Source organism: Lactuca sativa, chromosome 4 (assembly GCF_002870075.4).
Source record: "Lactuca sativa cultivar Salinas chromosome 4, Lsat_Salinas_v11, whole genome shotgun sequence".
Lineage (NCBI taxonomy): Eukaryota > Viridiplantae > Streptophyta > Magnoliopsida > Asterales > Asteraceae > Lactuca > Lactuca sativa.
The window spans coordinates 125,362,823-125,388,689 of record NC_056626.2 but is presented as its reverse complement, the minus strand read 5'-3'; the positions used below and the strand labels follow the sequence as shown (position 1 = coordinate 125,388,689).

The following is a 25,867-nucleotide window of genomic DNA, read 5'->3' as shown; positions in this document are numbered from 1 at the left end:
TAGAAGAAATAACTACACACTCACTTGATCAGAAGATGATCGGACAACGCTACGGCTTATAGAAGTAGTATTCCACAGCAGATCTGGAAGATCTCCTCGAAAATCGAACTTCTCGCGGGCAGAGCTTCGACTCGGGAACCGCGCTTCTCGGGGTCTTCGGGATCTCGGGACTTGCCTCGGGGCTAGAGTATGATACCGGGACTTCGGGGTAGCTTCGGCACGAAAAACGATGCAAAAGACTAGAGAGAAGAGAAGAAAATGAACAAGAAATGAGGCTGCCTTCGGATCCTTTATATAGAGGCTGGAACCTCGGAGTACGCGGGGCGTACAGGCGTACGCAGCGCGTACGCGTCCGAAATCGTCATTGCATGCGTCATCCGAAGTGTCGACACTATCGGAGTTACGCGATAGCGTAACCTCGTACGCGGGGCGTACTCCGGATTACACCGGTGACACGGCTTCGGATAATGCCTCCGATTTTTGAATTAAATAAAAATACAAAATGATTAATAAACTTCGGAAATTCATAACTTCTTCATACGAACTCCGTTTTCGACGTTCTTTATATCCACGGAAAGGTGAGACCACGCTCTACGACTTTCGTTTAGACTCCGTCGGCTAATTTTGACTTTATTTTTTATTAATTATTTTTAATAGGCCGCGACAGAAACTTTCGTTATAAATTCATAACTTCTTCGTTTGACGTCCGTTCTCGCCTAACTATTTATCGCTTCGATACCAACAATGAGATCTTCGATTCTCATTTAGATTGCTTCGGCTAACAACCGCTCGATCTCAATTCGAGTGTTTCAGGCTGTATACCGCTAAGCCGGAACTTCGATAAATCATAACTTCCTCATACGAAGTCAGATTTGGGCGTTCTATATATATTCGGAAACCTTGTTTCAACTACTACAACATTAACCAAAGATATTAAATTTATTTCACTCTTAAATTTTGACGCTTATTTTTATTCTTAATTAATCAGACCACATAATTAAGCAATTAAGCACAAAACACATAATACTCAAATAATACATTCTTATTATTTCAAAACGGGTTACAAAGGTTAACCTAGACCATTATATTGCTAAAAACGGCAAGCCCGGAAACACAGGCGTTACACATGACAATGATTCAATTTCGATTTTGAATCCAAACACAAATGAACAATCTGATGATCCAGTGGAGGGGGAGCACTTGGATTCAAATAGTTTTGTTGAGGGGGAGCGTTATTGTGAAAGTGATAACATGTCAACAAATGTTAATGTTGAGGGGGAGTCAATTATTGGAGAAGAGCCGATCATTGAACCAGAGCAAAACATCGAAACAGAGTCAATCATCGAGAAGGAGCCCATACTTGAGAAGGATCCAATTCTTGAAGAAGAACATTTTGATGATGCTGAGGATTCAATTTCCATAAATGGATCAGAAACAGATGTTATGTTCGAAGATGCACCTTTGGATTTTGATCCTAATTATCCACCATTGGATAAATGGACAAGAAATCATCCAAAAGACCAAATTCTTGGCGATCCACAAGCAGGTATAATGACAAGGGCACAACTTCATGCACGAAATGAGGTATTGAATAATCATCAAGAGTTATGCATGTTTAATGTTTTTATTTCCAAAATCGAACCAAAGACAGTTAAGGTTGCAATGGAACACTATGATTGGGTTGTTGCTATGCAAGCTGAATTGTCTGAATTCGAAAGAAACAAGGTTTGGAGATTAATTCCAAAACCTGTTGATGTGTCAATTGTTGGACTCAAATGGATTTATAAAAACAAAACTGACAAATATGGAAACATTATTCGAAATAAGGCTAGACTTGTTGTTAAAGGATATTCTCAACAAGAAGGAATTGATTACGAAGAAACATTTGCCCCTGTCGCAAGACTCGAGGCTATTCGTATTTTTCTGGCTTGTGCAGCTCATAAAGATTTCGATGTCTATCAAATGGATGTAAAATGTGCATTCTTAAACGAAGAACTCAAAGAAACGGTATATGTTGAACAACCACCAGGTTTTATAAATACAGAACATCCTGATCATGTTTATATTTTAGATAAAGCAGTATATGGGTTAAAACAAGCACCAAGAGCATGGTATGCAACTTTAACATCATTTTTGAAACAATCTAAATTTAAACAAGTATCAGTTGATCCCACTTTATTTCGAAAGAAAATTGGAAATCATCTGATGCTTGTTCAAATTTATGTTGATGATATAATTTTTGGCTCAACTGACCCTGCTTTATCTAAAGAATTCGAAGACTTGATGAAAAGCAAATTTGAAATGAGTATGATGGGCAAAATTAACAACTTTTTGGGTTTGAATATTCGTCAAAACAGGGAAGGCATTTTCATTAATCAGGAGAAATATACGAAGAATTTGTTAGAAAAGTTTGGAATGACGAATAACACAAGGTTACGAATACCAATGGCAACGGGCATAAAACTAACTCCTTCGTTAGATAAATCTGCTGTTGATATCAATCTGTATCGAAGCATGATTGGGTCTTTATTGTATTTAACTGGAAGTAGACCTGATATTATGTTTTCTGTTTGTAATTGTGCAAGGTATCAATCGAATCCACGTGAACCACATCTAACAGCAGCGAAGAATATTTTTCGATATTTGAAAGGCACTACTTCGTTAGGTTTGTGGTATCCTTCGAAAACAGGGTTCTTTGTACAAGCTTATTCGGATGCGGATCTTGGAGGATGCAGTCTTGATCGTAAAAGCACAACTGGTGGGTGTCAATTATTAGATGGAAAATTGGTCAGTTGGCAATCGAAGAAGCAAACATGTGTTTCGATATCTACAGCTGAAGCTGAATATGTTGCTGCAGCTGCGTGTACATCACAAATAATTTGGATTCAAAGTCAATTACGAGATTATGCAATTAATATGAAAAAGATTCCTTTATATTGTGATTCAAAAAGTGCAATAAGAATTTGTCATAATCCTGTGCAGCATTCGAAGACTAAGCACATTGCTCTTAGATATCATTTCATCAAAGATCATGTTGAAGAAGGGAATATTGAAGTTTATTTTGTAAAAACAACGGAACAATTGGCAGATATTTTTACAAAGGCATTGGATGAAAAATCATTTATTCGTATCATAGAAGGATTGGGTATGATTAATGGAAATTCAATCACATATGATAAAAGCGAAGAGTGATGGGTCTGAAAGATTTGGTACAATGACGGACAGGGTGATTAAGTGTTCAGAGGTTACTGTTCACGGTCAACGCTTCGAATGCTTCGTATTCGGAAGCTTTATTTCTTGTTGAAGTACATAATCAGAGATTACTGTTCAAGTCAACGGTTCGAATGCTTCGTATTTGTACACATTTCAACTAAGGTTAGACTTTTAGTTTGTTTATTTTTTCTTGTGAAAAACCTGAAAAATCAAAAATATTTTCTTTTATTGAAAAATTAAAAATCCAAAAAGATTTTGTTTTGGTTTGTTTTTAATTTTTTTTGAAAAATTCAAAAATACCAAAAATATTTTTTTTGTTGTTCTCTTCGGTTTTAACATGTGTATTGTGGGTTTTGTCAAGTTTCAAATACGAAGGATTCATGTGTCTGTTTTCTATGGAAAGGTATGATCTCGATACACTTTGGATTAGTTAGGATGTCCCTAGAAGCATGCTGTTGCATGTTGTCTCAAGCCTCGTATGATTCTATGTATGGGAAATGAAAGCCTTGATGACATTTTCTCATGAAAATTTCTTCCCAACAAGGCTTGTATTTGCATAAATCACCAAGAGCTACCTTACTCTTCTCAAATGAGTTAAGAGTTTTCTATTTTGTCCATTATAACAGAGGTACACTTCGATTCTTATCCAATCTTTTTATACCAAACAATTCTTACATTCCAAATTTTCGAAGCGATTTGTCCTTGAGGTCTTTGATCAAAACAATCAAAACCTAGACAAATCACAAGTCTGTATTTGTGATCTAACATCATGAGTCCGTGATGGAAGTGAAACCCAAAAATCCTAAACCTTAAGGAATTGACGGGGAACCATGTTCCAGAAATTACGAAACATTTGTTTCAGTACCTTTTATACTCAAAATCATATTCATTTCTTTTGAGTGATCTTAATCAAACATTCGAAAACTACGATGTTTGTTCCTAACAAGATCCAACATAATTTTTTTTTTTATGAATATGATTTCTGTGTGAGTATATTTCGAAAATTCTAGTTACTTTGAATATCATTCGCAACCAAGTTGTCACTGACTACATTGGTTATACAACTAATTTTGTTTACAATTTATCACCTTATGTTAAGGTTGATATGTAACGAAATTTTCGAAGCCACCCATTTGCCCTATAAAAGAAACCCTTCGAAACTTCTCTACAAGTTATCGATTGTAATTCACGGGAAACCTAGCAAGCTGTCAATTATCTCTCTTGATAATTTTCGAAGATATCTTTGCCTGGGATTAAACTGTTTTTGTGTCAAAATAAATTTTTGACATCACAAGCTTTAAATTTTTTTCTTTGTTTCTCAACTAATTTCTTTTGGAACACAGCACACACGAAATCCTTGAGGTTTGAGTAAAACCAACTTAAACTGATGATTTCGAAATTCTGGCATATGACTTCGCTTTCTAAACCTCAAAGTGAAAGAGCCTAACCTCTATTCCGAAGGCATCCGACGGTTACAATTCTCTTGGGGAATACCAAAACAGTCTTGTCTCTTGGTGACGCATGATGTATGATAAGCGTGTAAGGCGTGTTGACAGTTACGTTTGTTACTTTTTGATGAGTACAGTCCGTATTTCAAGGTGCCATGTCAGCAAGCATTTATTGTATCCCGCTTCAAATTCAAAATTCTAGGGTTACATATAAAAGGGGAAATCAGCAGTCAATAACACTTTATGCGATCAAACCTTCTGTACCACAAAATTCTCTTTGCAACTCATCTTCTTCAAACGTTCTTTGCTCTTCTCATCAACAATGGTGACTACATCATCACCAACCGCAGACGAAGTTGTTAGCATTCCGATTCTGAAAATCCAAGGTTCAAACTACCAAGTAGAATCGGATTTGTCAAAGTATCCGGAGGAACTCCAAATGCTTGTGGTTGCTTTACAGAATTCAGTTCTGTCTAAAGCAATGTTTGATTCTTTTGCTGCTCCAATGTCTTGGCTATCAAAGGCGGGTTCTACTACATCATACAACAAGGAGACAGGTTGTGTGGAATTCACTATGGTGAATGATACGAGAATTAGGGTATCCAAGCGTTTGTTTTGCAAGATTTTGGGAATTCCAAATTCTGGTCCTTATGATGAACTTTCTTCTTCTCAAGTTGTGTTCATGTTCAATGAAATGGGCCATCAACCACCTTTGACGCGTATCAGTGATTTCAAGAAGTCTGGGTTACCTACGGTATGGAATTTTTTGTTTAGCATTTTCCTTCGATGTCTTACTGGACGAACTGTGGGTCTTGATAAAGGAAGGATGGAGGTGTATGCAATGGTAGCTGGATTGTATTACGATCTGCAAGTAGATTACTCTGAACAATTGTGGACAAAGTTTTTAACTAGCATTTCGAAGACGAGTACCAAGCAAGGGATTTCTTGTGCTCGTTATTGGAGTCTGATAGTACAATATGTTTATCAGAATGAGAAAATCGAAGTTCCAGAATTCGAAGAAAAAGCGGTGTTTCACATGTATGGTAGTCCGAAGGAGGTGCATGATGATCCGGCTATCTTTACAACAATAGCTCGCATTCCGGATGCAATGCTTAAGAAGGTGGATCCGACGAATGATGTTTTGGTGTCATATTTGCAATCTATTGACACAACTGTTGTTACTAGTATGTTACAACACGAAGAGAAGAAGAAGTCTAAGAAATCGAAGAAGACAGAGGGTGGGTCTTCGGAAAAAGGGGTGAAGGCAGAAACAAAGAACCAAATGCCAATAGCTACATCTGGTACTGTCGAAGAGGTGTCTCCAATTTTAACCTCAGTGGTTGATACACCAATAATTGAAGCGTCTCCATCAAAAGAAACGATTCCTTCGAAGACGGTGTTTTTCGACGTATCAAAATCAAGAGAAAGTCTCAGCTAGTGAAGAAAACACAAGTCACACATCAAGGGGTCACAGTTAGGGAAATTCCAGCTCCGGTATCTCCATCGTCTAAGAAACGAAGGGCTGAAGATCTTGCAAAATATTTGAAGAAAAACCAAAGAATCGAAGAGGTAGAGCAAGTTCCTAAGACACCTGAGGATGAAATTCCAATAGCAGTAGATATCAGTCAGCCTACTGGTATTTCGACGCTTGATAATGTGAAGCTTATTGCACCAACTTCTTTACCCCAGGTTACATCAACAACTGATTCTCCAACATTTCAATCAATTATGGATCAACCATTTACCACAATATTCTCAACTCAATCAACTGATCCACCCCATCCATCATCACCTATTGATGAAACCATGGCTGTTGATGATGAAACTGATAATGAAGGCTTTGGAGGAACGTTCGAAGCTCTTCATTTTGATAAAGCCGAAGAAGATTTTCCTGATCATATGCTGATGACCATGAAGTAGTTCAAGATTTTGAATTCGAAATTGAATTCTATCTTGCAATCTCAAGCAGATGTGGGCAGTGCTGGAGTTACAACCATGGAAGTTGGTTCAATAATGAAGGAAATGGAAGGCAGGGTAATTTCGAAGGCATCAGGATTAATTCGTGATTCAGAAAGTAGAGTTCTTGAGAAGATTGATCAAAATGATATTTCTACAGAGAATCGAATCAATTCCCTGAGGTCTGATTTTATGATGGAAGTGAAGGATCTGAAGATTGTTACGAAGGAGCGTCATGTGCTATTCGTACAAGAAGTCAAGAAGGTACATGAAGATGTTAACATGCAAATTCGCGAACTTCGTGAAGACATGACGAAGGAGGTTCAGAATATTCAACAAGGTTATGAATCAGCACATCAGAAGATCGACATTATTTGTGATGCGGTTGTACAATGTGTCAAAATGTTCGAACAGATGAATCCTCAAATGACCTCTCTTTTTGCCAAAGAAGAACAAAATTTTGGAGAGTTGGTCAGGTTGTTGAAAGAACTCCAAGACATGTCTTCGAAATCTATCTCTCCAATTGTTTCTCAAGAATTTCTTTCTCAGAAATTTACTCATTTCGAAGCTATCCCACACAAACACTTAGGTCCATTACTTCGTATTTCAAGCCTTTTAGCAAACGTATCAGATGCCCCACCTGCTATCACAGGGGTGCAAGGGGGAGAAAAGATTGGTCATACAAAGGCTGGGGAACAAGTGAAGACAACTGAAGATACGAAGGTAGTTGGAAAAGTGTATCCTTCGAAAGTGGTAGTAAAACCAACTGTTGTTTCAGCTGCTCCAGTTATTTCAACTGTGACTACAGCAGTTCCAATTTCAAAACCTATATCAAAAGGTATTGTAATTGAGAAACAGAGTGATGTCTCTTCTTCAAAGAATATGGCTTCGTCAAATATTAAAGACAAGGGAAAAGGAGTTATGGTTGAGAAGTCAAATAAAGAGAAGAAAGCTGAGGTGGTAGCTGAGGTTGAAAGAATGAGGCATGTTCAAAGTATAATGAGACAAAGAGCTTTGGATGGTTCGAATGTTGATAAGGGTGATCCTTCGAAAGTTTTCAATTACGAAACAATAGAATCCAGGGTGATGTTTGATCACATGTATTCTTTTGAAAAGGTTCCGAAGAAGAGTTTTGTGGTGACGAACACAGATTTTGGTCAACTTGACTTTCCAGTCAATGAAATGATGTTCGTTATGCCACAGTTCAAGGCTGAAACAAAATCAATGGAAATTGAAGAAGGAAAGAAGATGAAGATAAGATTTCATGCTGTATTAGCGAAGGCTCAAGAAGAAGTATGGTTTTTTGGAGAAGATCAAGAAGGTGATATCTATAAAAAGGGATGTCATTTTCGAAGGGAAGTTTCAAAATTTGAAGTACACTGTGGCAAGAGCAAGTGGAAAGTTACAAGAATTTACAGTGGCAGACTTTCCTTTGATGAACACATATGATCTCATCAACATTGCCTTGATGCTTAAAGATAAGTCATTTTCTTTTCTCCAAGAAACAGAACCAGATGTTTTCAGTCTTGGGTGTAAGCACATAAAAATATTTTTAGAGAATTATTTTGAGTGCTTAGCTCAAACAGATGTCGAACTTGCTACTGTCAAAGGCTTCGACATAACTGCACCAATGGCACCTTCGAAGAAGCAGAATGAGTTGAAAAATTACGAAGACGGTGAAATCTGTTTAAAGCCATTGGGGATTGTTTTTGCAGGAAAAGACAAAGCTGGAAGAGCTAAAAGTTTTTTATTTCAAACTTGTGAAGTGGAGAGATACACCAACTCACAATATACGAACTTAATTGTTCGTATGAACCATTGCAAGAAGAACTCGGAAGGAGATAAGAAAGAGATAAAGAAAGTTATCTCTTGGTACATGGAAATCCGAAGAGTGCTGATGTATGCCGTTCAATCACTGACGTCTTGAAGACTTCGACCTTTATTCCAAAGGGGGAGATTGTTAGGGCTTAAATGTTGTAATAGTCGAAGTGTCAGTTAGATTGTTACGAAGTTTATTTTGTCTTCGTAAGAAGGGTCTTCGGATGTAATGTTATTTGTACTAAGGCATTATAAAGAATAGTCTTAATGTCTAGTCTTTAGTATTGTTATGCTTTTGTTCTCCTATAAATAGGGGTCTATACTAAGTGAGTAGTAGAACTTTTTCACTTAGCTTTTACAGATTATTCTTTGTACTCTGTAAAATCAAAAGCATAATATGAGCTGAACAAATATTATATTTACTCTCGTGTTCATCGTTATTCTTCTTTCTAAATTCATACTTTAATTGATTTTAAACTCGATTACAAATCTCATCAATCTAACCGGTAAGCAACCCGGCCCACCCCGGCCAACACCCTAAACGAACCTATGACCCTGGAGCCCAACTTGCCCCGCCTCCGGAACCTGATAACACCCTTCCAGGGTGACACCTTCAGGAGGACCATATTGCCCACCTGAAACTCCAAGTCTGAACGCCGTTTGTCGGCGTAACTCTTCTGCCGACTCTGAGCAGTCTGGAGCCTTCTCCGGACCTGTTGGATCCGCTCTGTGGTCTTGAGTACCACCTTTGTACTCCCCATGACCCTCTGACCGACCTCACCCCAACAGATTGGGGTCCTAAACTTCCTCCCGTAGAGCATCTCAAAGGGAGGCCGATCTATACTGGCGTGGTAGTTGTTGTTATACAAAAATTCTGCTAATGGAAGATACCTATCCCAACAGCCACCAAAATCCAATAAACATGCACGAAGTATGTCCTTGAGAGTCTGAATCGTCCTCTCGCTCTGTCCATATGTATGTGGGTGGAAAGCGGTGTTGAAGTGGAGACGAGTCTCATCTCCTCGTGAAACCACTTCCAAAATCTGGAAGTGAAATGGACATCTCGGTAACACCCCAAAAATCCAGACCAAAAATTTCTTTTTAAATCATTAATAAAAAAACCATAACTATCAACCATTTCATTCATAAACAAAAATCGTTATATCAAATCAGATTATCATCTCAAAACATATTCTTTTTATCAAAGTAAACATCCCAGGCTAAAAACTTCTTGGTGTGTGCCATGCAGTCATCCTGAGCTCCTCCCTCTGCTACCGGAAGTACCTGAAACCAAAACTGAAAACTGTAAGCACGAAGCTTAGTGAGTTCCCCAATCTACCACATACCATACACATAACCACATATTGGGCCCCCGCCCGCTGCATCGGGCCTTTCCCGCTATACACATATAAACATATAACATACTAGCACATAAATAACCTTACTCTACTGTACTTCTGTTCTAAGGCCTTGCCTAACTTGGGCCTCGCCCCTGGTCTACTACTGATAAGCTATGGAGCCCCATCCACTCTCCTGCTGTTAATGAGATACGGGCCCCCGCCCACACTCACTACTCTCGGGCCTTGCCCCTACTTAGCTAATATTATGATATGGAACCCCATCTATACTCAGCTAGTGATGAGATACGGGACCCCACCCACACTCAGTTCCCTACCAGGCACATGCATGTGTCACAAAGACAACAAGTATAATCTTACATGCACATATAAATCTTCCTCGGGCTTACCCCGACATCGGACCCTAGTCCGGAACACACTACCATATAAACATACTTCGGGCTTGCCCCGACATCGGACCCTGATCCGGAACCCATCGTACCGACACATGCAAGAATCACAAAGACCTCTAGCATACTAACATTCCTCGGGCCTCGCTCGACATCATATCGTGATCCGGAACATATACACACAGTGCCCAGGGCTAACCCCCAGGTCTTCCTACTGTACACAAACATAATAGGCCGACATTGTGGCCTTAGACTCATGCACACACTGAGGAGACTCACCTTGCACTGCTGAAGTCCTGCTGATACCCCTCTGGCTGTTATCTGACAATCCCCAAACTGCTTATCCTTCGGCTCCCCGAGCTACCAATGCCAAAATATCACTTAGTCCAAAACAATAATCCTCCTTAGGGTAAAATGACCATTTTACCCGTAGCCCAACTTGGTCCATATCCAAGGCTCAAAATCATAATATAAAAAGGCCCAACACTAGATGGGCTTCCCAAGCCTACTAGTGGCCTACTAATGGCCCAATTTGCTAAATTGGGCCCAACACCTGTCTCTTTTATGTATGCTAGTGCTAAACCCATGTCAGTAGAGAGTCTTGGTTCTATTTTCACTCCTTATATATCTTTAACAAATGTGTATTACATTCCCACCCTTGCTTTAAATCTTTTATCGGTCAACCAATTTTGTAAACCTGGTTGTTGGGTCTTCTTTTCTGATTCCTTCTGCTGTGTATAGGACATTCGGTCTCGGAGGGTGATTGGGATAGGCCGTAGACTTGGGGAGCTCTATATTTTGAAGCAGCTACATGTTGCTGATGTTGTTGCATCTAGTGTCGATTTGTTGTCTTTCGTTTAAACCCTTCGTCATCTGTTTTTTTATCTTTGGCATTCTTGTTTGGGACATGTGTCAGTGTCTAGTTTACAGTTTTTGGTTTCCACTGGTGTATTAGGTTCTTTGAAAACTGATGATATTTTTTTATTTCCGTGGTTGTAAAATGGGAAAATTTTCTGCTTTACCTTTTAATAAAAGTGTCACTCGTTCTGTTGCTCCCTTTGATATCATGCATTATGATGTGTGGGGTCCATCTCCGATCACCTCTAAATCGGTAGCTAACTATTATGTTTCATTCGTTGATGATTACACTCCTTATACGTGGGTTTATTTTATGAAGCACATGTCTGACTTTTTCACCATATATAGTGAATTCGGAGCTCTTGTCAAGACTCAACACTCTGCTGTCATAAAATGTTTACGGTGTGATTTGAGAGGAGAATTTACCTCCAATGATTTTAAACAATTTTTGGCATATGATGGCACTGTACATCAATCATTATACCGACACTCCTCAACATGATGGTGTTGTAGAAAGAAAACATCGACATCTCCTAGAAACTACAATATCCTTACTACTTTGTGCTCAAGTTCCCAATATGTTTTGGGGAGAAGCTGTTCATATCACCACTTTTGTTATTAATCATATTCCTACTACATACACTTCGGGGAAGTCTCCTTATGAAATGTTGTTTGGACAACTTCCAGATTATTCTTCATTACGAGTGTTTGGGTGTATATGTTTTGTCTCGAAGCCTCATATAGAGAGATATAAGTTGTGTTCAAAATCAGCTCTTTGTGTTTTTCTGGGATATGGTATTGGTCATAAAGGTTATCCGTGCTATGATCCATTAAATCAAAAATTATATGTCTCTCGCAATGTCACTTTTTTGGAGCATATTCCATTCTATAGCATTCTTGTTCAGTCACATGATGAAGCCCGAAAGGAGTCTCGCACTATTGATCCTTTTAGCATTGACATTGATGATCCACCACATGTCACTGATCCACCACCTATCGCTGATCCTCTACATGCAGATCATCAAGACCCCCCCCTCCATTGAGGCCTTATCGTAATAAGAAGTCCACAAAGCTTCCTGGCTTTATCTATTACTCTTACTCATTAGTGTTTTCCTCCTTTATTGCTAATGTACATCGTCTCTCTGTGCCAACATCCTACAAATAGGATGTTTCTGATCCCCTTTGGCAGACCACTATGGTCGAGGAACTTGCAGCTCTTTATCAGACTCATACATGGGATATGGTTTTGTTTCCGCCCAGAAAGAACACAATTGGTCATTGTTTGGTATATAAAATCAAAACAAAGTCGAATGGATCTGTTGAGCGTTATAAATCCAGACTTGTTGCGAAAGGGTACACATAAAAGTATGGTATGGATTATGAGGAGACGTTTGCTCCTGTTGCAAAAATGATGACTGTTCGCACCTTGATTGCAGTTTCTTCCATTCTCCAATGGAAGATTTATCAGATGGATGTCAAGAATACATTCTTGAATGGTGATCTTCATGAGGAAGTATACATGTCTCATCTCCCTTGGTATTGCTCACCAACCAGGTGAAGTTTGTCGACTTCAGAAGGCACTATATGGCCTCAAACAAGCCTCTTGTGCTTGGTTTGAAAAATTTTCTACGGTGATTACTTCGATTGGTTTTCAACAAAGTAACCATGGCTTGACTCTATTTGTTCGATGTACAAATGCAGGTCGGATTATTCTTTCCTTATATGTCGATGACATGATTATTACTGGTGATGATCATAATGGTATAGAGTCTTTAAAGCGTGATTTGGCTCACCGTTTTGCTATAAAAGTCTTGGGTTTGCTGCGTTATTTCTTGGGGATTGAAGTTGCTCAGTCTCTAAATGGTTATCTTATATCTCAAATGAAGTATATTTCAGATTTGTTTGAAGCGCATGACTCACGGATAATCGAATAGTTGATATGCCTATAGAGAGTAATGCAAAGTAGTCTCCAACTTATGGTGTCCCATTATCTGATCCAAGCCTTTATCCTACCATTGTAGGGAGTTTGGTTTACCTGACTGTCACTAGACCGGATATTGTTCATGTTGTTCATATAGTTAGCCAGTTTGTCACTACTCCTACTACTGTTCATTGGGGAGTTGTTCTTCATATTTTGAGATATCTATGTGGTATTCAGTTCCACACTCTTGCGTTTCCATCTACATCATCTCTTGAGTTGCGTGCCTATAGTGATGCAAATTGAGATAACGTATTTATGATCGTAATTCCACTACTAGGTATTGTGTTTTTCTTGGAGATTCAATGATATCATGGAAAAGCAAGAAACAAGATGTTGTCTCTTGATCTTCTACATAATCTGAGTATCGAGCCATGACTATCGCCACTTGTGAGATTATTTGGTTGAGATGGCTTCTTGCAGATATGGGCGTTCGCATCTCTCAGCCTACCCCATTGTATTGTGGCAACGAGCGTGCGATAATGATTGCCAAAAATTCAGTGTTTCATGAGAACACAAAAAACATTGAGATTGATAGTCATTTCACACGACATCATCTCCAGAAGGGCACTATCTCCCTTCCTTATGTTCATTCCTCTTTGCAGGTTGCTGGTATTCTTTCAAAGCCGTTGACTGCTCCTTGATTCCATTTTTTGTCTGGCAAACCCTCAATGCTTATTGTTGTTACATTGTGAGTTTGAGGGGGATGTTAGTCTAATAAGATTTTAGGCTTTATCCTATATTGGGTTTTATGATCGGGTCTTTTAGCTAGGAAGCCTTAATTAACTAGTCTATATATTATGTCTTTCTCTTTCATTGTATTTGTATTTTTCTTTGATAATAATTCGAAACCCTAGCCGTTATATATCTTTCACTTGTTAGTTTCAGTAAATTTAATCAATACTGAAGATATTCCGCATAGATGACATTGTTGCACACGGGGGAGGATTTGTTGTTGGTGGTAGGATAAGGGAGAGGAAGTGCTCCAACTTCTTGGATGGGAGTCGAAGATTCAACGATAATATGTTTCGAAGTTAATGGTGGTTCTTCACAGCGACTTTGAAGGCGATGGCCAAACGCAGGTGGGTGGGTTCGTTGATGATATACATAGTGCACCCAATGTGTTTCTTCAGTGTTGCGACACAAGAGATCTCCGGCTTGAATTGATACATCATGTTGAACATTTGGGTTAATGCTTTCGATGGAGAAAATGGATCGAATAAGTTTGAAATTAGTGCAAAATTGAGATATCAATAGGAAACACAATTGAACAACCATTCCTCCATTGAAACAACTAAATCTGTTGAGCATAACTCCAATTACCTTAATCACCGGAAAACCTCTTTTTTATTTCAAGCTTAGTGGTAGAGCGGTCGGCTGGTAACTGACTAGTCGGGCGTAGGTTTGAATCCTACTTGAAAAGTTTCCCTGAATTTTTTTGACTCTCTGCTAACTCCAGCCGTAAGTAAACTCGTAGAATGGGATGTCATCCACTGATTCCTAATTGCGAGAAGAAACTCGTAGAATGGGATGTCATCCACTGACTCATAATTGCGAGAAGAGAATTTCCCTCCTAAGTCATCGAAAAAGAGGAGGCCTAGCTATGATATGAAAAGGCTCCACGGATGATTGGGGCTTAGGGCAAAAGAAAAGGAAGATTGTCTTGACTCTCTTAACTATGGTAAAATAGTTAGAATGTAAACGAAACACATTCTTCACTCTTGCTTTCAGTATTTTGACAAGAGGGGATAATTGAAGGTCAATTTATTTATAATCTGTCATATACAATCAAGTGATCAACTTTAAATAATCCCACAAAACATGATACTTCAAACAAAAGAGAACACATGCTACTAGAATATTGATATAATATCTTAAACAAAAACAGAAGACTGCAACTTCATCAAAGTTAAAAAATAGAATACATGCTACAAAAGTTAAACAAAGCCTACAAATATCAAATAGGGAGCAAAAGATTACACATTAATTACTGCAACTCCAGAGAAAAAGAAATTGACATCGAGATTAAACCAAGCACTAACAAACAGAACCGACAAGAAGAACGGGTTACCGGAAATGGCAGGGACACCAGCGGTAGGTGGTGTCGTTGAGAGGAACGACTTATTAGCGATGGCAAGCACAACAAGGCTGTAAATTGTGCCCACGATGACAGGCGTTAGGAGAATGAAGAGGAAACGATGTAGGAGAAAACGCGTGAAGGAAACAAGGTCAATTAGTTTTTTTTCTTCTAAAATAAAACCTACAATTAATATGTAATTATGTAAAAAATTGCCTTTAATTGGTAAATAGTTTTCCTAACTACAAGACTTTGGTAAAAAACTCTTTGCCTTTGACCCACAAATGCCCCTTCAATTCTGCACCGCTTCATCGTCGACGTTAATCTCTCTCTCTCTCTCTCTCTCTCTCTCTCTCTCTCTCTCTCAACGAAACTATGAAACCGGTAGATGCCCGCTTGCTTCTTCCTTCAATAAGCCCTAAAATCACACCATCGCCTACTTCCGCTAATACAGTCGTACGCGCCGGTTGGGCGACGATGGCGGTTCAACCGGACGACGTTGAGCTAGGTGGTCGGACAATATGTTAACGATGGTGAGCCGCACACGGATTCCCATGCTGGTGAGCCTTACCCAAATCGATTTAACCTGCTCGTCTTTCTGTTCGTCACCGCTCTCTCGGCCAGTAGGAAACCGGCTTACTGAACCCTCATCTACCATCATAAACGGAAGCACCGAAGCAGGTATGGTTATATTTACGCGTCACAGAGGATCAGTCATCTTACTTGCCATCGAATCGATATGTTTCTAATATCTATAAACTAACTTTTCAAACAACTGTTGTTGACAGCTTCTATATTCATTCATGTTATAACTGTACTCATTTGTGTTTAAATTCTTTTTTGTTTGCTGTAGCTATTCAATAGTGGAGGAATTAGCAGGATTCGGTGCATCAATACATATGTGTTCCAGAAATCAAAAAGAGATCAATGAAAGGCTGTAAGTATGCTGTTACTGAAACTGATTAATAATAATAGGAGTTTTGACTTATTTTGAAACATGGTTCTAATATGTTTGGTTCTCTTCTTTCGTTATATTGCTAACATGGTTCTAATATGTTAATTTTCTGTGTGTTTGTAGAATAACATTTGTAAGATAACACTGGTACTTCTATGAATGTGGTTTACATTCTGTTTATGCAAATTGTGATTATGAGTTTTCCACACCAAGAGGCATGGGGGTTACCTCATATATATAGTCAATAAAAATACATATACACCCCTCAAGTATACAGCAAAAAATAAATGACTATACAAATAAATAGCTAGACTAATACAAATGTAAGCTTTTATTTGCTTCTTTAATCTTTGGTAGTCCTAATTGGGTGCGATACTTTGTGTAGGGTTGGAATGGACGGGAACCGGATAAAAGAACTCTTGGAAAGTGAGTTCATTTGTTCTACATCTTCTTTTTTCTTCAAGTTTCTTTTTAGTTTTGAATTTGGCAAGATTTGTTTTGAATATGCTCTCCATTTGAACGATTTTAGCGCATTAGAATTTCACAAGGTATACAAATAAAAATGTCAAGAATTGCTTGCATGCATGTTTCATTTTAATTTTATAAATCATTTTCAGGAGAAAACGTTGTTAATGTATATAAGTGTTGTTGAGTATGCTGTTTTACAAGAACCTTTCTACCGGATTGAAAGAAATTATATGCAGAAATGGAGAAAACCAAAGCCGGTCCTACTAAACGGAGAAGCCTAGGTTGTTGCATGAAGGGACACAGTTAATATATATATATATATATATATATATATATATATATATATATATATATATATATATATATATATATATATATATATATATATATATATATATATATATAGGTTCAAATGTTTTTCACATCTATTGTGAGCTAGAATGCGCCAATAGGAATTTAGTATTAATTATATATATTAAATGCTATCCATACTCATAACCCACTTTTATGGAAACTAATTAAATTTTTCATTAATGTCAACAATAATATTCTTTCAGAATAAATTCATATCTAGATGAATGAGAGTGCATTCCAGCAGAATGATAATATTTTAGTAGAATACACCTTCGTTCTTCATATTCTATGCAACTTTACTATATTTTAAGTGATTGAGCCCTGAAATAAAATATGAACTAATATATAAAAGCCTAGATGTGAATTCATTCTGAAAAAATGTTATTGCTAACATTAATGACGAATTTAATTAGTTTCCATAAAAAGAGAATTACAATTATGGATATCATTTAATATACATATAATTATGGAAATCATTTAATATCTATATTTATTTAAATAAATAATTATTTAGTTTACTAAATTTTTATTGGTGCATTCTAGCACACAATAAATATAAGAAACAAAATATCCTAACCCTATATATATATATATATATATATATATATATATATATATATATATATATATATATATATATATATATATATATATATATAGGTTAGGTTCATTTGAGACCACCTATATTTTGTGAGACCGTGAGATGGATTTTTTTTATTTTATTTTTTTATTTTTTTTAGTTAATTCAAGTTCCGAAAATAATATTTAAAAAAAGAATTTTTGGATTTTTCCATTTATTTTGCATTTTAAAATTATTTTTTAGAATATGTAGAGTGTAATATTCTATTAGAATAATTTAACGTATTTTTCAAAAAAAACATGATTTTTTTTTATTTTTTTTAGTTAATTTAAGTTCCGAAAATAATATTTAAAAAAAGAATTTTTAGATTTTTCCATTTATTTTGCATTTTAAAAATATTTTTTAGAATACGTACAGTGTAATATTCTATTAGAATATTTCACGTATTTTTTTAAAAAAATGGGATTTATTTATTTATTTTTTATTTTTTTTAGTTAATGCAAGTTCCAAAAATAATATTTAAAAAAAAGAATTTTTAGATTTTTCCATTTATTTTGCATTTTAAAATTATTTTTTAGAATATGTTAGTGTAATATTCTATTAGAATATTTCACGTATTTTAAAAAAAAAAACGGGATTTTTTTTTTATTTTTGATCGATATTGTTACAAAACTATTTTCCAGGGTCCTTTTTATCTTCATGAGTAGGGCTTATGGTGTTTTCGGATACATTTATGATATACACTTATCATAATAAAATGAATATTGATTTGCAAGGTTATACAAGTTTTTTTTACAATTCCAACAACATCCCTCAGCCCCATGCTTCTTACCTTCTAGATATGTATTATTTTTGTTTTTTGAGCTAAACTATCATCCAAATTATGAGGATGTACGTTGTTTTTATCATTTTTTAGATCATCGGTATTAGTTTTATGGTATTTTTTTGGAAAATATAAATTCCAAAAATAGTATTTGTCATTTTTTTTTCGACAATTTTCAATTATTTTACATTTTAAAAATGTTTTTTGTTTTATCTACCAAATGAATGTCTAGAATTGCGTCTCACGATCTCACAAAATTAGACCATTTCAAATGAACCTAATATATATATATATATATATATATATATATATATATATATATATATATATATATATATATATATATATATATATGACAAAATTGCAAAAATGGTCCCTGTGGTTGGTAAATTTATACGCTTTTGGTCCAAAACGAAACTTTGGTGCACCATTGGTCCAAAATTGGATTTTTTTTATTGTTTTTGGCCCCTCACACTAACTTCCATCCATATATGTCGTTAGCTGCAATAAAGACAGGGGTATTTTCGTCTTTCCACCTATTGGTTTTAAATACTAAATTGCAGGGACCATTTTTGTAAAAAACTTGAACTCAATAGAAAGCCTAATAAGATCTTCCCTCTTATAGTCTTATCCAACATCCAACTACACATGAACACCATATCTCTATGCGATTCCCCTCTCTTCACCTCCGTATGTATAGATCCCTTCTTTCTGTTTCAATTGTGCCATCCACAACCATCTACCTGCTAAAACAATGGAACAACAAAAGAGAAGGTCAGTTTCAATCCATTCCACCATTTTCTCTTATATCTTTCCAGCCATCATCATAATTCCCTTCCTCATTCATCTTCCGCTGAACAAACTCTAATTCAGAATATTTCCCTGCATCATCAAAACCATTTCATCATCCTCCATCCTCACCAAATCGATTCTCCAATTGAAATCAACACAACAATAATTTGCCATCTAATATCTGATTTCAACAAATCAAGAAAAAAACCTACAAAATCCTTATATCCTCAAGAATATATGAAAATCAGTGAAGCATCAAAATGAAATCGTTATTTCTATTAATTTGTTCTAACGCACTTTCAGAAAAAAAAATTATCATCCATCGACTTATAGTAAAATGCTTCAATTTCCGTCAGAGAAACTCAAATCGATTCGTGAATAGATGAGAGAAATTCGAATCGAGTCATTCAGAGAAACAATTTCAATGATTTAACTAAATGCTACTCACGACGACTAGTATTTGGATATCAACTCAACACAAAGTCGTTTGAAGGCTTAGATTTGTGATTTCTGATTAACTAAGGAGTTCGAACAATTAAGCCATGCCAACACACTCTATATCGGTGCTTGCCAAAGAACCTTTGCTGCTAGGGAAAAGGAAGGGCGTTGGAAGTGGTTGTGGGTTTCATTGACGGCTGGTGGTGGTAAATTAGGGCATTATGACATCTTCATAGGTAGGTAAAATTACAGAATTTAGGTTGCTTCATAGATGTTTGTCAAATATTGAAAAAGGGTAAGCAAAATTACATTGATGGTGGGGACGAATATGTTCGGCGATGGAGAGGTGAAGTAGACGGGGGTGAGTCACGGTGACATCAATGCTATGGCGGCAGAGGTGGGTAGTGTGGGATAACCACCGTTATCGGAAAGGAGGGATCAGAGATGCTAGGGAATAGGAATGACGAAGGAAGTGGCATGGAGTTATGGACGGTGGTGGTAGCTGATTAAAAAAAAAACTAACTTTTTTTCCTTGAAAAAAACCCACTTTATTTTGTTATTTTTTCAATATTTAAGTTTATTTTTATCCAAAAAAAACTAATTATATCAAAAATATTAATTTTTTATACTTTATTAATAAACATCAATACCGATTAAAAAAAAGAAAAAAAAACCTCGATTAATGTAGATTCACAGTATGAATCTAAACTGTAAATATTTCAATTTTCAACATTCACAATGTGAAAAAGTTCGATCAGTTCAGATTCATACTGTGAATCTAAACTGTAAATATTTCAATTTGTAACATTAACAATATGAATTTGACTTACTATTTCAACTCTTTGATCAGTTGCAAATTAACTTAGTGAAATTTACATATGAGTCAAAATATATTTCATATATAGTTTTATAATATTTTAACGTTTTCATTACGTATAAATTAGTTTCGTAAAATCAACAAATGAATTTATTCATATTGTGGATCTGACTTACTATTATTCACATTGTGAATCTGAGCAGGTTCACAATGTGAATCTGAACTAAAATATTGATTTTCTTTAAACATCAATATGAATCTATGTTTAAAGAATACCAAAAAATATGAATCTTGATATATTTATTAATTTATTTCTATAAAAATAGACTTTTCACTGTTCAACAAACAAAGAAAATGAAATATATATATATATATATATATATATATATATATATATATTTTAAAAAAAAGTCATTTTTTATATATCAATATCTTTATGAAAAGAGGACGAAAAATCACGAATAATAGTATATTCAGGTTTTTTTTTTTTTTTTTAATGAAAAACATGCCTAAAAAAGAGGAAGTGAGTTTTGTTATAATCTGGTGCATGTGTGTCCATTGTAAAAGTCTACAACCTTCATTTTGTCATTGATCGCTTTAAATTTCGACGCTTTAGATTGGTTATTTGGTTAATAATGGTTCCCTATGTTTTCACTATATATATATATATATATATATATATATATATATATATATATATATATATATATATATATATATATATATATATATATATATATACTTAGGTTCAAATGTTTTCACTATCTATTGGGTCATGTTGTTGGAATAGTGTCTAAGGCTGCAACTATATTAGACAAGTATTTGACCCGGTTGTGCATGGTCTTTTTAGGTTGCCTTCACTATAGCAACTTGATAGGATGATTTATTACGAGAGAGTAAATATTATTAATATATATTATGAGAATAATATAATGAATAATATATTTGTTATTTGATTAATATAAGTCATAGAATTAATTAGAATTAATTTGGTGACTTAAAGAGATTAATTAAATAAAGGGGTATAAACTGTCAATTGTTTGATAGTTAAGCTTTAGACTGTAAATCCTTATTGATATGCTAGGGACGGATTCTAGAAGCTAGGATAGCTTCAAAATCGTCCAAGGCTTATCTATGGAAAGGATTTGGATAGCCTTAAGAGAAGATTATCCAATTAGGGTTTAGGTTGTAACCCTTAAGGAGTCTACAAGTATAAATAGACTCCATGGCATAAGGAAATCGGCACCTCTCCTAAAGCAAGAGAACCCTGGCCGATTTCCTCCCCTCTCCTCTCTCCTAAATCATCTTCCTTGCTATTGGTGTTTGTAAGTCATTAGAGGAGTGACATTTGTGACTCTAGAAGCTCCAAGACCTCAAGATCATCAAGGAACTCAAAGGTATGATTCTAGATCTATTTCAATGTTGTTATTTAACCTAATTAGTCATTAGAAGACTTGGATTCAAAGCATGTTTATTAGAAAGCCTAGATCCAAGCATTAAGGTTTTGCATGCGCACATAGGAAAGTTCTTATGGTTAAAACCCATCACATGTATGATTAATTCTGGACAAATCATTTTAGTTATTTTAATAAAGTAATTAATGCATATTAAATGCTGAAAATGTAATTAATATCCGTTATCTCATCAACATGTAATATATATTAATTATTTTTCTTAAAATAACTAAAATGATTGGTCCAGAATCAATCATACATGTACATAATAGATAGGGAAAACAAAATAACCTAACCCTATATATATATATATATATATATATATATATATATATATATATATATATATATATATATATATATATAAAAGTGGTTTTTAAACAGTAAAATCAAATGACATAGAAAATGAATCGAGGTCCCTTGTAAATTAATGAAAAATGCTTTAATTTTGAGAAGAGGAAACACTTGCGGCCATGAAAAGTATTACAGAAGAACTAGAAAATAAGGGTCAACATGTTATGTGTCACTATTTTGTTTTTTAACGACAATTAAGTTTGAATTTTGACTAATATTTTTTTCTACATTTTTTTTTGGTGTTAGGTTATTGATGTGTACCACGACAAGTATGAGAATGCAGCATCGTTTTGGAAGAATGTTCATTGGTGTATTGTTATTGGTTGGATTCAATAAGGAGAAACATAAAGAGTGAAGAACAAAGCAAAATGGAGTCGTGATCAATGTTTTAAAAACCGGTTTGAACCAGCCGGTCGAACCGGTTGGACCAAGAACCGGGTGAGGGAGCGGTTCAACTATCACCGGTTTTACATTGATTTCTGAACCGGATTGAACCGTCTGGTTTTTAAAAAAACCCGGTTGAACCGGTCAAAAATAAACCGGTTGAACCGGTTAATCCGAATAAAAACACATGAAAAATAATTATTTACATAATAAACTTTGGTATTTTTTTTTCAAATATATTTAGTTTTCTCGAAATAAAAACATATGTTAAATGTTATAAAGTTTTTTGATGTGGTTGTATTCATCTAAAATTATATTTCGTTTCGGTATTATATTTTATTTTCTTTTTAGCATATAGTGATTGATGTAAAACACTAAAACTTATGGTTATGTGTTATTTTAATGTATTTTGATTCATTTACAACTTATTTTTATGTATATTTTTAATGTTTGAACTTTTAAACATCAAATTCATAATTTATATATGTATGTATGTGTAGGAAAATAAAGAAGAAACAAAAAAAATATAGAAATCGGTTCACTTGGCGGTCGAACCGGGAACCGGTCACCATACCGGTTCAACTAAAAAACAGGTTTTTAAAACATTGGTCGTGATTTTCTTTCCTTTCCCTTGTTAATTTGATCCTAGATTACAACCTTATGGACATATGTTCATTTATGAACATTTGGTAGTATGCTCATATTAATTTGCTTGCTTATAAATATTTTCCATTTATGAACAATTGTTAAAATACTCGTGCAAATCTAGTCGTTAATGTTCAATTTGAGAGAATAATTAATTTGTTCGTTCAATTTGAGGGTTTTTGTAAAAGTATTAACTTATGAACATAATCAATTTATAAACATTCTAGAAATATCTTCATTTATGAACATATGTTGTAATGTTTTCATCTATGAACGTATGAACATATGTTAATGATAATATGTTGTAATGTTTTCATGCATGAACATATGTTCGTCTACAAACATATGTTTACGAGTGAACCTAACATGAGAAAATGGATATAGTTGATATACATACATGTTTAGTTATGAATATGTATGAAAATGCACATGTTAAATTTATGAAAAAAAAAATTATTTATGAACATTGCCGATTTATGGATATTTATTCATATTTGATCAATATTGCATATATGTTGAGCCATCACTACTAGAGAGCTAGTGCAATAGCTACAACACAATCTGTCACTATTCCGTAGCTATAAGCGGATAGCTACAGAATTGCTATGGAAAAATGCATGTAGCATAATGGCCCGTGGCTAAATTATAGCTATGGATTAGCTACGAAACCATTACGGAATAGCTAAGGAATTTTCCGTAGCTACCATAGCTACAAATTTCCTAAGGTTTACTAACGGGAGTCATGTTTGACTAAAATAGATTTTTTCCTACGGAATAGCTACGAAAATAAATAACTATAGATTAGCTACGAGTGTAAATAGCTACGAAATAGCTACATATATAAATAGCTACATATATAAATAGCTACAGAATAGTACGAAAGTAAATAGCTACGGAATAGCAACGAAAGACATGTTTGACAAAAATTGACTTTTTACCTACGGAATAGCTACAGACCTATTTAGCGACAGAAATCCATACCTTTCTGTCGCTAATTTCGTGTAATTTAAAAATAAAAATTTAAAAATTTAAAAATTTCAATTTTTTTGTTAAATACCATATGCAATTCACATTTGTCCCAAATACCATATAAAATACACCAAAAAACGTCCTAATACCAAGTTTGACACATTCAATTCCCTTGTCCAAAATACCATACAAAAGTAAGCACTAACAAAACAAACAAACAATACCAAGTGTTTACAAATTCAATTGTTCCAAAATACTTATCAATTGTCCTAAGGTGGATTATCAGGGGGGAGATCACAGGGTTGATTTCCAGACATATTCATCATCCTCATAACTATTTCCATTTGTTCTTTCATTTGTTGTTGTTGTTCCATGGTAGAAACTTGTGCATGCAACCTATGAACCTAAAAATATGGTAACACAATTCAATACTTAAACAATAATAGCAATGTACTTTTGTTTATTATAACAATGCATTTTTGTATATCATACTTATAACAATATACTTAAGTTTTAACCATAATAGCAACATACTTTTGTTTATTATCAATTAAATCAATATTATCAACAAACTACCTAACTTTTAACCATAATAACAACGTACTTTTGTATATTATCAATTTAATCAATATTTTCAACAAACTACCTAACTTTTAGCCATAATAACAACATACTTTTGTTTATTATCATTTTAATCAATATTATCAACAAACTACCTAACTTTTAACCATAATAGCAACGTACTTTTATTTATTAATCAGTTTAATCAATATTATCAACAAACTACCTAATGATTAACCATAATAACAACGTACTTTCGTTTATTATCAATTTAATCAATATTATCAACAAACTACCTAACTTTTAACCATAATAGCAACATACTTTTGTTTATTATCAATTTAATCAATATTATCAACAGACTACCTAACTTTTAACCATAATAGCAACATACTTTTGTTTATTATCAATTTAATCAATGTTATCAACAAACTACCTAACTTTTAACTATAATAGCAACATACTTTTGTTTATTATCAACTTAATCAATATTATCAATATACTACTTAACTTTTAAACCATAACAACATACCTCTTGCTGTGTACTGTCCGATTGGGTGGATTGTTGGATTGGGAAGATGGTGTCCCAGAAACCACAAAATGTATATATGATGTTCCTATCCCATAGATATCACCATTCTTCTTTCCTTTTCCTAACTTGGGTTTCCTCCCATAACCATACATCATCTTTATGGTTTGAAAGATCTTATTTGAATTTTTTGACCAACCCCTGTAGATACACCTCCTACAAATTACCAAAACAATACCAGTGTCATATACAAAAATACTAAGACAATCAATATACATAAATGATAAAAGATAAGTAACTTGTGCTTCTTTGGCCGTTTGTGAGCAATATTCGAGATTTTCATGATCTCCTGCAATTTTTTTCCTACATCATATTGTGTGGGTGGTTTAACCATCATCTTTTCCTACATAAAATAGAAAGTATAATTGATGTAGTTAGTGTTAGAAAAATAAGATAATAAAGTTTATAATTATGATACTTACTAAGTTGTTACGGTGCTCGTCAAATCCTATACTACTTGCAGTGTGCCTTACTGTTGACCCACTAGCATCTGCGGTTTTGCGGTTCTGCTGAGCAATTTTTGAATTATTTCTCAACTTATCTGTGGACCAATGCTGTGAAAAGGAAAAAAAATATAAGTATAATAATA

At 34.7% G+C, this 25,867-nt stretch overlaps 1 protein-coding gene across 3 annotated transcripts; it reads left to right on the top strand.

Moving 5' to 3' along the window:
* Positions 1 to 14,834: 14,834 nt before the first annotated feature.
* Positions 14,835 to 16,813, top strand: LOC111877884 (uncharacterized). Of its 3 annotated transcripts, XR_002845562.3 has the most exons (4): positions 15,253 to 15,776; positions 15,949 to 16,032; positions 16,436 to 16,476; positions 16,668 to 16,813. XR_002845562.3 is itself a non-coding variant. In XM_023874388.3 (3 exons), exons 1-3 carry the CDS (start codon positions 15,185 to 15,187, stop codon positions 16,608 to 16,610), a joined length of 321 nt encoding a protein of 106 aa, XP_023730156.1. In that variant the 5' UTR covers positions 14,835 to 15,184; the 3' UTR covers positions 16,611 to 16,661. The 3 variants fall into 3 exon arrangements, 1 of the variants encoding a protein (XP_023730156.1); XM_023874388.3 differs by lacking the exons at positions 15,253 to 15,776; positions 16,668 to 16,813 and adding an exon at positions 14,835 to 15,246 and having other exon boundaries at positions 16,436 to 16,661; XR_002845561.3 differs by lacking the exon at positions 16,668 to 16,813 and having other exon boundaries at positions 15,257 to 15,776; positions 16,436 to 16,661.
* Positions 16,814 to 25,867: the final 9,054 nt, after the last annotated feature.